Here is a 12,844-nt window from a genome sequence, read left to right as displayed (position 1 = left end):
CTCATGTCACACCTATCAGTCGCAAAAACGCAAAAAAGGTGTGAAATGTATTTTCAAGAGTCCACATCCACAGGCGCACTAACTTATCTCCTGCTAGCCACAGTTTGCCAAGTTTGTTTGATTGTTATAGGGTCAGAATGTTGCAATGCATTTGAGTGTCTAAAACAAGATCATGCACTCTGATGGGCCAGTATGAAAAGCATAAGACCTTGTCAAATAAAATGAAAGAGAAGTTAAAAATAGTTAAAGAGCAATTAATTCATCTGTTAAAGGTCAAATTCTGGTATTGACTTTAGGTGTGAGAACATTCTTAGGTGGCGTCTCACCACAGACTCACAACAACCGACATGATTTCAAAAGACGTCAAGCAGTTTTGAACATTGCAGTACGGCAGCAGCTCCTCCAGGTTGATGTGAGATCGGCACACAGCTGTCTGAGACATCAACCTGCTGATACCTATTACTAAACATTGGGACTGACTGGCTGCTTGTTACCGTAAGGCAGCCTGGTTGTAATGATGATGTATCATTGGATCAAACAGTGCATCACCCCTGCAGCATTGTCACATCCACTCATTCATGTACTACTACTGCATGCTGCTCTAACTCCTCAGCTCAGGCCTGATTCATTAGGGCCCGTGGTTCACATGTCAGTCATATAGTGTAGTGTGAAGACAATGTGGAGGTTGTTAGGGTGTGAAAAATCCCTTAAACTGGTAGTTGTTCAACCCCAGCAGAGCTTCCTTTCGCTTTGTCTCATTGTGGCTGCATTCACATGGATGCTGTGACCTAATGCTTTTTTAGTACCATCTTACAACACATTATGTGGATGGATGAATGCCCACTGCTGAAGACATGACGTAACCCTGAAGTCAGTTTTATGAATCTATCATTACTAATCCACAAAGGATTCATAAATACTGTAACTTACTGAGCATTAAGCTTGGCCAATAATAATAATAAAATTAAATAAAAATAAAATAAAATACAGTTAAGTTAAGTTAAGTTAAGTTAAGTTAAGTTAAGTTAAGTTAAGTTAAATTAAATAAAATAAAAAATAATAATAATAATAATAATAATATCAACAAGACAATTTAAATAGACAGGTTTTGATGTGTGATTTGAAGGGGATATTGTGTCCAGCTGACAGTTGTGTTGAGGGAGGGTGTTCCATAGCCTAGCAATCTGATCAGATTTGTGAAGAAGGAATGAAGAGGAGACCAGCAGAGGAGGAACTTAGGGAGCGAGAAGGATTGTATGATATCAGGAGTTCAGAGAGATATGGAGGGGGAAAGATTGTAAAGGGCTTTGAAAGTGAGCAAGAGGATTTAGTCAATATGCTCTCAGATGGGGAGTTGGTGAAGCTGAATGAGGATAGGGGCGATGTAGTCAGTGGATGGGGTACGACTGACAACAGGTGCAGTGGAGGTGCAGTTCGAATGATTTGGAGCGTAGCGTGGAGTTTATTTTAGTTACCTGGGAGACCAACATTACACAAGTCAATCTGTGCTGTTACCGGTGCATGGATCAGAACTCCTGTGCTGTGCTGTGTGAGGGTTAGACCTAGTCTTCCAATGTTTCAGAGGTGAAAGAATGCAGTCCGAGATAAATTCCGGATGTGAAACTAGTGTCACTTTATAAGCCCTGGTATGCCTTTGTAGAAAGGCATTTCAGCAAAGATTTATATTTCATTGGCAAGAGGCCATGATTGCTTATGACAGCTGTTCTATTCTATTCCAGACAAACCATTTGAGCATTGGACTGGTTTTGGAATACAGAACCATAGAACAAGGAGCATCACGTCAAAGTATAGAATCACTGAACATGACATGTTGAGCGATTGTATCTGTCGTCACCAAACCCTGAATCAACATGAGGGATAGAGAAACCACAACAATAACATGAAGACAACATGAAGACTACCATACTTCTCCTTCTACAATCCAGTCTCATCTTTTATGTTTTATCTGAGGGATTGTAAGTATACAATGAATTTACCTTGTGTCTAGAAAGGAAAGAAACTGTTCTTACAAATAAGAAAATGTATATTAAACTTCTCTGATGCCGGCTGTCCTGCAGGTAATCAGTTGGTACATGTTGCACATGCTTGTAACATGCTGCAGATCCACTCTGACTAACTACAATGGAATGCCACCAAATCACAAATGGCTGCCAGGCTTTCACAAACTCTTAATCAGTATCAAAGGCCCTTTCAGCCTCTAATTAGCATTCAAAATCTAGGTTCAGCAGAGGACAAAGTCAAAGTATGTTTGAAGACACACCCCTGTTCTTCCACTGTAAGTCTCTCCTGCAGCCAACTACATGTTCACCTTTCAAAAAGCACAACAGGTAATGCATGCAGTTTGCTATTATAAATATCAATCTGATTTGTTGCATGGGTTGTTTAAAGACTTTATAAAGCTGAAGAAATGAGGTGGCACATCTACATTTCAAATTAGGGAAACGATTGAGAGGGGTGGGGGGGGTTGTTGTTGTTGTTGTTGTTGTGTTCTCCATTAATCCAGACCTGCAGCTATTTAGATCCATCACACAGAGACAGATACAGCAGAGTGGAACAGAGGAGAGACACAGAGACACATCCACAAATTGTTCTTTGGCACCATTTCAATAAATCATTTGCATACATCATGTTGATGATCCCTACTGAGAGAGTTGAACTCACAAGCAGTGTTGTCATATGTGCAAGCGAGCACGTGTCCAACAAAGACAAACACTGCAAGATTGAAAACACAAGATATGTGGAGGAAAGAACGTGCGTAGTACGTGTGAGGCAGAGAGAATGGTTAGCAGCTTATTCCACCTTTGTAAATTCTCTCTCTCTCTCTCTCTCTCTCTCTCTCCCCCCCTCTCTCGCTCTCCCTCGCTCTCTCTCTCTCTGGGTCTCTTTATACAGTATCTCTCTCTCTCTCTCTCTCTCCCTTTCTCTTGCTCTCCCTCTCTCCCTCTCTCTCTCTCTCTCTGGGTCTCTTTATACAGTATCTCTCTCTCTCCCTCTCTCTCTCTCTCTCTCTCTGGGTCTTTTTATACAGTCTCTCTCTCTTTCTCTCTCTCTCTCTCTCTCTCTCTCTCCCCCCCTTTCTTTCTCGCTCTCTCTCCCTCCCTCTCTCTCTCTCTCTCTCTGCCAGCTGTTGGACAGGTTTGGCAGAGGGGCGGGGCTCTTCTGGAGCACTTAAGTAGCTCTCCGCGCGTACAGAGTCACAACACAACGCACAGCTTGTTGGTTCTCCTCCCTCTTCCCTCTCTCTCCTCTTTACCGAGGCTGTTAACTTCAGGGGGGCTGGTTGTTGCACTGAGTCTCCATCCTGAACGCGCCTCCTTCCCTCAGCCTCACATCCAGCTGCCCATGACTGTGGAGCAGAAGCTCACCAGACGGCAGAAGAAGCGTCGTTTCTTGTAGCTTTCTTCTGTTCCAGTGTATATGGACATGGCCGTCAGTGGGACCATTCTACCATCCATCGCTACATTTGCCATCCAAAAGGAGAAATGTTGGGAAGCTGTAAGTAGCCCTTTGCACTTGTTTTGATTAGTTCTGTTTAACTTTATTCAACATTCATCCAACGTCATTTCTTTGTTGTATTGGTTTAAATGTTATTCACACCAGAATAGAACTCGGGCTGAAAAGTTGTAAGCTCTTTTACTGTTTAGCAGCTTTTTTTGTTGGTTTCTGTTTTTTGTTTTTTTTTTACCGTGAAACAAACTAAGTGGTCAAGTCTCGTCCCTGTTGCAGAGGTGGAAGGGCGACATGAGCATTGTGGCGTCCGACATGGACAGCGGCTGTCTCGGCACCAAAGACGAGGAGGACTTGGATACTTTCCTAGACCTGGAGTTTATTCTCGCTAACACCACCGGCTCTGACAGCGGACCCGCAGCGGGGGCAGGGGCAGAGTCTTACCGGCTCCCTGAGTCCGGCTCGCCAGTGTATCACCAGCAGCCGCAGCCCCCGGCGAGCTACTCCACTGCGCCGTGTATGAGCAGCCCTCCGCCGCCCTACAGCACCAGCCTGATGGCCGAGCTGCTCCGCTCCGACGTGGATACGAGCTTCGTCCCCGAGGGCAGCGCCAGCATCCAGGGCAGATTCCTCATCAGCGCCTCTCGGGATCTATACACCGAGCACCAGAGCATCAAAGTGGAGCCCGCCTCTCCTCTGGACACATACGGCCCCATTCTGGGTCTGGTGCCGCAGAGCTGCACCAAAATCAAGCATGAGGGCAACGTGTCTTGCAGGATGTCCTACGATCAGCAGCCGAGGTTGGCCAATTCTCCCCAGGCAGCGCTGGGCAGCATGACGCCTCCCCTCAGCCCGGGAGACCTGATGAGCTCCGAGCCACACATGTGTCCGTCCACCTCGCTGACGTTCTCCCAGACCTTCCACCCGCAACGCCCGGTCCCGGGGGGCTTCCCTCACCCTCACCCCCACACCCACCCTCTGCCTCACCCTCACCCCGGGGTGCAGCTCACCTTCCCCAGCGCGCACCACCATCACCAGTTCAAGGTTAGTTCCGTTCAATTTCTTTGAGTTAGTTTCTGTCTTAATATTTTTTTTTTCAAATTTTGTTTCATATTGAAGTTTACTTTTAGGGTTTTTTGGGTTTTTTTCTTTCTTTTTTTCTTTTTTTAACAGTGGCAAGGCTTTGATGAAGACTCAGTCATACAAAATACATAAAAACTTAGAACAGTTAGAAACAAATAGAAACTTTTTTTTTCTCAACACCTTCAATATAATGTTGTGTAAAAGCATAGTTCCTCTGAAGTGTTTTCCCGTTTCCTCTTTTTTCTAGAGCAGATGTATATTATCTGCAGCTGTAGAAGATTTGATATCTGCCTCTGTTGCCCCTCTGTGTCCTTAGTGACAGTCAGCCTGGTTAAAGCTGCTAGATTGGCTCACATGACAGGCTGTTGCATCTTCAATCAGTAGAGGCAACACATTTTGGTTTCCATCGATTTCTTATGTATTTCTCCCAATTTTTGAAGTGTGTTATTTTGATTTCAGTTGAGTTTGTTTGATTTGTGATTTTAGTTTAGAATTAATGAATTGATGAATTAGTTTGGTTTCCATTTTATTTACTTCCTCCAACTTTCCAACAGTTCCCTGGCATGTTTGGGAAGGACGGGGCCATGGGCATGCAGCAGCCAGCGGTTGGCCAGCGGGTCATGCTCACTCCACCATCCTCCCCACTGGAAATGATGGACACCAAGCCAAAGAGGGGGCGGCGGTCTTGGCCAAGGAAACGCACCGCAACACACACCTGTACATTCGCTGGTTGCGGCAAGACTTACACCAAGAGCTCCCACCTGAAGGCGCACCTCAGGACACACACCGGTAAGCTTCGCACACATGTGGAAGGTGTTTTCATAAGGTTGAAGATAAAAAAAATGACAGTTGGTGATTGTTCTGGGTGTGTTCCTGTGTCTTGAAGGAGAGAAACCATACCATTGCAGTTGGGACGGCTGTGGCTGGAAGTTTGCTCGGTCCGACGAGCTCACGCGTCACTTCAGGAAGCACACGGGTCACCGACCTTTTCAGTGTCACCTTTGTGAGCGCGCCTTCTCCCGGTCGGACCACCTCGCCCTCCATATGAAGAGGCACATGTGAGGAAACCCCAAGATGGAAAGCATTAATGACGTCTGCACAGCTCCTAGTAACCCCATGGTAAAACTGTGCAAGGATGCTGTGCAGGTACATCAAAACCATAAATTCCACAGGAATTTTATAGACATACAAACACTGCAGATGTAGCTCCCATATGAAGCCACAGAGACAGACTTGTGTTTCAGGTATATTGCAGTGACTTCTCATGTGGGCCAAACATCATCAGGACATGCAGCTTTTGCCCTTTAAGTTGTAAAAAATCTATTTAAATGTTATTGTTTGACCTAAGAGAAAAGCAGAACCATAAAACAACGAGCAAGTCCACTCTGATTTGACAGAAACAGATTCATTCTGTTCAGAAAAAGCATTTATAAAAAATGTGTAGCTGGTACTACTTCTTTGTATGGAATACTGTTTGTAATCTTAAAAAAGGGAAGAACATTCCTCTGGACATGTCAGGCAGGGCCGACACACCACTGAGCAACTGGAAGACAATCCTATCATGCAATGATACACCTTTTTGATTCAGGAAAGCAATGTACTTTCACCATTAGTGCCTTCTATAACATTATAGATGTTACGAGTGCCATATCCTTAACTGGCTAAAGACAATCAAAGTTTATTCTGTTATATGTTATTGTAAACAGCACATGAAATAAGCTTTGAGACAATGTTTTGTTCTGAAACTGCCTTTCATTGTGTCCTTTTTGAAGGGCGAATTGAATGTTGTGTCTGTTTTGTAATGGCATTTGAAGTCGACTAGGACACAGAGTGCATGTGCCATCCCAGCATCGCCAGACTGACAAAGGGCTACACAGTCTTTGGCATTAAGACTTGTTTGTGTCTTGATTAAATGTTGTGCTTTGTAAATAGAATCTTTTTATATGTATGTATGTAAATAGTTTATTTTAATGTACATATTAAACTAATTCAACAACATGGTTTATGACTCCTGAGGATGATTGCCAGCCTTTTGATGTGACGGATTGATAAAGATAGAATATATGATGAATTAGTGATGAAGAAATTAAACATTATTCCAACTTGTCCAATTGTAACACTTGCATTGTATATCCAATATAGACCCAGCCATAACATGATGCCAGAGGATATAGCAAAGCGTCAAGCGTGGCAGATCACACAGTGTCTGACTGCAGACCAATGCTTTCCAGCTGCTGCATGAGAGCTGTGGCAGTTGCCTAAAAATATACACATTACACTGACATAATTACAGAGGATGGATATAGATAGAGACTGTGTCGGGGCATGGGGGCAAACCACAAAGGAGTGGGAAGGATGAAGTGGAGAAAAGAATGAGGAACCCTCTCTCAAAGAAACCAATGACAACCTGTTGGTATAAAGGAAGTTAGCAAGAGAAAGGAGAAATGTCAGCTTCAAAGGATTGAAAGGACAAATGTCTTCTAAGACATGTTAGGCATGAGTTTGGTAGGGGTTTATGATAGGAAATGTCCACTATTAAGAAGTTCCCTAGGGGGAAGTGGCAATACATTTGAGCCATCACTACTAGGAGCAGTGGCCAGGGAGGTCCAGGTCTACAGCCCAGGAACTTACATATACATATACAAAGTACACAGATGAAACACATGCAAATAAGTAGGGAATAAACAAACTGCATTTAACCTGCTCACCTGGTCACCTCTGTGCCTGTGAACAACCATTTTTTTTTTTTTCAGTAATGTGAAACTGAAAATACGGAGAAGAAGAAATAAAGAGGCAGGTGGCAAACCCATATAAGGTGACTCACCTGCAACAACTGAAACCCTTTTTGGATCGCAAGTAATATAATAACGTTTAAGAAAAAAACAACCACAACAAGTGATGCCAATGTTTCTGTCGAAGGTATTACTGGTGGCAGTTATCTCTGTTTCACATGGGTAAGCGTGAAGCAGTCAGAAGGCCTGGATCTATTTTTGGCTGTGAAAGGTCACACATCATCTTCAGGCTGGTGTGTGCCAGCTCGGAAAAAAGAGGAACCCCTGGCTCTATCATTAGTACAATTACTCATGTGAAAATCTAACATTTTCATTTCACTTTTTCAGCCTGTTGAGGCAGGGTGTGTTAGTGTTAGAGTGTGGGAACCTTGAAATTGGACCTACGGCAGACATGAGGGGAAGTCAGATAGTGTTTGATTAAGATGATACATCCTCTCAGCTATGCTTGAATGTGTGTACATCATCCCACTAAAACTTAAACTGATAATACGGTAAATAGTCGAGCTTCACATGTATCAAGTAACTGAAGCTAATGTAACCCTAACCCTAACCCTAACCCTAACAAAATGTTTTATCTGACGGCAGTAATGAGCTGAATCTCCAAAATAGCTTGACTTATGTGTAGATAGGTGAGTTCAAACTGTTATCTATGAAGAAATAGTCTACACTTGAACATTATCGATGTACGTGGGAGAAAAAAATGTTTTGACTGAGAAGTTACAAAATCTGCAAGAGTCCACAAACCACTCTGGGTCATGAGATGAGATTGAGACAGAGCTGATTGGGATAAAGTGTGAGTGATGTCACATTGTACAATCACACAATCCAGATCTCCTCCGGAAACTGTTTAGATGACGTCTATTACCCGGTAATCTATTAGAGAATTCAACATCATCAAAGTTAAGACATATGACCACTAGCAATTTGTTTTGCATTACTGTCCCTGCAACTATAGTTCAGTTCATCTTGATATAACAGGCAAAAACTGTATCTGAAAACAAAAAACACGCTTAGTTGTATCAAACCTTTACACTCAATAAAGGCCCCTTACAGTTTTTACCACAAAAAGTTACATGTAGGTGTTTTGTACTTTTATGCCAATTCTTGTGTTAATCTGACATTTACTGCTGTTTTCTAGCAGCCTCATCCAGAAGGGAGCAAACCTCCAACACTGATTCAAGTCCCCTTATTCATCAAAGACCCAGGTGCAAGTTTCCTTGGTCTTAAGTGGTTTAGATGACTGAAGGCTACTAACTTAGTGTTCAAAAAGAGTGTTCGGTACTGTAACAACATCATGGTATCAGGATATTTAAGCCTTTCATGAAAATGGAAATCAAGCCAAAGCTCAGTGAGCAGGTAAACAAAGAAAATACCTTTACCTCCAAGTTCATGTCTGTCCTAAGAGACTAGCTGTCACTATCAGTGTCTGCTTGAGAGTGTGTGAGAGTATTATGGAGGGCGCTTCATAGGTTATGACACAGACACTATTACCATTAGGTGTGTGTGACACACTCAGGTCACGCACGCACGCACGCACACACGCACACACGCACATTCATCCATGAACAGTGAGCATTTAAAGTCTGAACCACTCAGCCACTGTTTTCCACCTCAAACCGCTTGATTGAAACCCAAAAAGAGGTTTTTAACTGGATTCCTTGTAGGCACATGAACCCAGTACACGCACGCACGCACGCACGCACGCACGCACGCACGCACGCACGCAGCTTAGCACTCAACTTCATGTGCATTCAATGGAATCAGCCATTAAAGCAGCATAAAACTCAAAGCTGTGATGTCTGGAGCTCTAGCTCGAATGTTTACTTAGAAAACTGAGGAATGCTCCAACAATAAGCCCTGTTCTCCTACAAGAGTGAGTTACGTCTTCCTCCATTACCCCTCCTATCTATCCATCCAAGTCAAATATTTTCAGTCCTTCATCAGGAAGAGGCTGTAAACATGTTCTCATGCTCTTGTGCAACAGTTTATCAGAAAGGAACTGCCCCTCCCACAAAACACTCATAAAACCCTGAACGTGTCTCAGGAGGTGAACAGAAAATGTCCAGTGAGGTGAGGAGGTGACACATTATCCCTGCCTGAGTTTGTGACATATTATTCTATTACAGTGTAATTAAACAATTACATATTTAGAAATAAGACGTAGCAAATAGCAAAAAAAGTTTGGTGTAGGTGATAGGTAGTAGAGCTTGCTCACTCACACTGTATAATTACTCAAAGTTAGGATATTTACTGTGTTACAAGTGTTGTTGTTCAGTTGACCAGATTTGTGCTGAAATGTCAAACACAAAGAAAAAGGAGATAAACACTTGGTGAATTTCTGCAATGCAGTGAAGCTCGTAAAGTAATCGGGAAGCACCACTCAGCACTTGAGGGAAATTCTGGGAATTCTGTTAGTGGAAATAGGATGCCATCTACTGGAGGAGCAATTCCACTTTCTGGAAACTTTACACCTAGAAACACTTTGACACAAACGGTTTGGGGTATGTTAGTTGAAGATACAACAGTCTTAAAGACTTTTTTAGAACATTAAATTGAGGATAGTGACTAATAACACCTGTTTGGAAATCTCAAGTAATGGAAGCTGCATCGAACAACATTAACATTATGAGAAAAAAATGTGCAACTCTCCAGTTTAGTCCAGTTTCACTGAGGAATAAATGAGTTGTCTGATTGTTAGACTTAATTGACTTTTTGATGAGCTATAAACTGGAAAGTTCATCACACCACCACACACCAAAATACAAGCATGAACTAGAAATACACTTGGAGGAATACCACACCTGCACCTCTGCTTTGTATAATACAAGAACAAGTGTTAATGTTGTTTCTAACCTCCCTTGTTATGGCTGATACAGTAAAATTTGTACCTGTTTTTCATGTCATTTGCACAATAAATGCCTACAGTTTTTTGCCCATGCACTCCATGACTTTTCCCTGTGACATTGGCTTTTGAGTTTATCAGTAGTGGGACTAAGGATGAACAAGCTGAAGAGCAGAAAATACCAATTTGCATCCTGCAAATCCTGAGATCAGCCACAGACATGAAGCCAGTCCTTGATGAGTCCACTGACACCCTGCTAATAAAGTCAACCGAGTGAACGAGAGGATCCAGACAATGCAGAACCAAGACCTAGAACAGGGGCGTGATTGTAGTGAGTAGTCTTAGGAACTGTGAAACCACCACAATGACCGAAGTAAGTCCTTGTGTAGCACCACCAAAACACTCCACTATGCCATCTGATCAGGCATCTAGGGGTGTTTGGGGAAATACGGGCACTTCACTCATGACCTTCAACGAAAACGTTCAGTGCCAGTTGTTTCCTGGCATGGTGCAAATGGTGTTTGGAGGGCCCAAAGTGCGCTTTACTCTAATAGTAGTATAGAAGAGAAGATATACGTCGTATTCTGTCCAGCAGAGCTTATCAGTGCATTACTGCAATCTGATGTGACTGATAGAGGGGGCCCTAATGTGAGAGAGCAAAGGTCATATGACAAAAACAGTCCCTGAAGTCCTGTGCCTGAGAGAGGGACCTCAGAGGGACCTCAGAGGGACAGAATGTGAGACAAAACCAATGCTTATCATCAGAGTTTGTCTGATGAAATTCCCTGTGACAAATCAATCAGCATTTCAGTTCCCCCTTTCCATTACCGTTGAGTAAACACAAACCTACCTTGGAATTTCCTGTTATTCCATGCGGTGGTAGTTAGCAATCGCTAATGCAGCAGATTGCTTGGGTTTCAGCTAATATGTCCAGAAATGGTGGTTGTGTTTGTACAGCATTCATTTCACACTGCACAGTCATCTAGCTAAGTGTCATTTGTTAAGTGCCATGCTGGAGCCATCTGGGAGAGTTGGACTTTTTCTTGCTAGTCTTTCTGAAGGTACTGAAGTGTCATAAGGCCTTAACCACTGAAGAGGGTGGCTTTTGTTTCAAAGGGATGATTATGATCTACATATATATACTAAATATATAATATTGCTTCATCTACATTCACACCAATGGCCCAATATTGGTGCAGGGTTTTTAGCTGGACTATTACAGATCTCTAAATCCGCAAGAAAAGGCATTCATGGCTGCATTACTCACAACTATTTGCAGCATTTTCTGAAAACATACATTGGCTGATGACATGACTCTTTGTCTTTGCGTGGACACTGTGTGTAATGTAACAACTTTTTAACCTTTTCAAACATAGTTCCCGGTAAATTACTGGGATAACCTTTCAGGCACTGCAAGTATTCATACATGCAGTTGCATTAAGGAACATTTCTGTCTTGCTCCTTTTCACACATGCCATGGCAATGCCAGAATAGATGGGGCAAGGGAGGGCAAACCCACTTTTTGTGTGCGTCCCTGCAATGTTACTGCTCTCATTCTTAACACAGCCTTACACAGATTTTCCATGGAATGATACTTGGTCTTGGGATGTAAGAGTATCCATTGCTGCTCCCATTCACACATGACCCCATGCAAGAAGTGTACCTGGACTGGTGAGGTAGCAAGCAGTTAGCCAAAACTACAGAAGACATTACACTCCCACTACACTCACTGAACAAGAGAGAAATCAAGAGAAACATCATAATGTTGGAAAGAGGAGGAATCCTCACCCAAGATACCAGGCTGAGGGATATGGGCATATCAGCATGAGGAAGGGGTCAGCCAAGTGAAATCATCTGCTTGAGTTGCCTACATGTCACAAAAGTTATAAATTAACTGCTTATGCACACAGCTCATGTAAACTACTTGGTGCTTAGACTGATTATTGAGGCTCAGACTGATTACTGTGTGTGGGTTACGTATCAAATGACACAGTACATCTCTAGTGACTTCAGGGAGAGAGTTCCAATGCTAAGTTAAAAATTGTTGTTTAATAAATAAAGGACTTCCGGTTTTGTGGTGAAATGGGTTAGTCCTGTGTTTGAGTACTTCTGAGGGTTCTTAGGGTTAACAATGTTACTGATGTTGGCAGGTTGCCCTCAGCATGGCAGATGCTGAAACCTTAGCCCATGCTAAGTTGTTACTTCTGGACTGTTGTAACATTCTTTCCTCTGGTTTCAGCTCTATTGCTTTTTAAAAACAGCCTCATGACTCCGAACTTAAACAAGTCAATTTGAATATTTAGCTAAACATATTTCGCTGCTGGTAAACAGGATGTGAGCACAGACTGTTTTTGCATGAGACTGATTTAGCCTTAGTTTGTCAGTGGCAGTGTGAGGATGGTGCATGGTATCTGATTTTCTCTTTCTCTTACTATTCTCTCCTTCTCGACTGTCCCACCTTTTTTTCTTCCTAGAATGCTCTGGGCTGTCGTTCCGATTGACAGTCGATTGATACTTGAGTTGATTACGTTGTCTATTTCCTCAAGTCTGGCATGTTAGGAGCTGGTATCAAACCATGAAATGACCACGACTCAGTGTAGCAGGGTATCTACAGCACTGCATGGGAATGAAACACGTGAGGTGAAATCAAAGAGCCAAC

At 42.8% G+C, this 12,844-nt stretch overlaps 1 protein-coding gene across 1 annotated transcript; it reads left to right on the top strand.

The window, feature by feature from the left end:
- The first annotated feature begins 3,218 nt into the window (after positions 1-3,218).
- On the top strand, positions 3,219-6,552 carry LOC142991463 (Krueppel-like factor 2). Its single transcript, XM_076141626.1, has 4 exons — positions 3,219-3,516; positions 3,748-4,512; positions 5,106-5,340; positions 5,438-6,552. Exons 1-4 carry the CDS (start codon positions 3,439-3,441, stop codon positions 5,611-5,613), a joined length of 1,254 nt encoding a protein of 417 aa, XP_075997741.1. The 5' UTR covers positions 3,219-3,438; the 3' UTR covers positions 5,614-6,552.
- The last annotated feature ends 6,292 nt before the right edge of the window (positions 6,553-12,844 follow it).

Source organism: Genypterus blacodes, unplaced genomic scaffold (genome assembly GCF_046128005.1).
Source record: "Genypterus blacodes isolate CSIRO-AG114 ecotype Tasmania unplaced genomic scaffold, CSIRO-AGI_Gbla_v1 ptg000019l_1, whole genome shotgun sequence".
NCBI lineage: Eukaryota > Metazoa > Chordata > Actinopteri > Ophidiiformes > Ophidiidae > Genypterus > Genypterus blacodes.
This window is presented reverse-complemented; position numbering and strand designations above follow the sequence as displayed.

Bases quoted from the DNA above. Each gene is read 5' to 3' on its own strand.
- LOC142991463 (XM_076141626.1), top strand. From the start codon at position 3,439: ATGGACATGGCCGTCAGTGGGACCATTCTACCATCCATCGCTACATTT. The intron at 3,517-3,747 runs GTAAGTAGCCCT...TCCCTGTTGCAG, and splicing joins AGGAGAAATGTTGGGAAGCT to AGGTGGAAGGGCGACATGAG. The intron at 5,341-5,437 runs GTAAGCTTCGCA...TGTGTCTTGAAG, and splicing joins GCACCTCAGGACACACACCG to GAGAGAAACCATACCATTGC.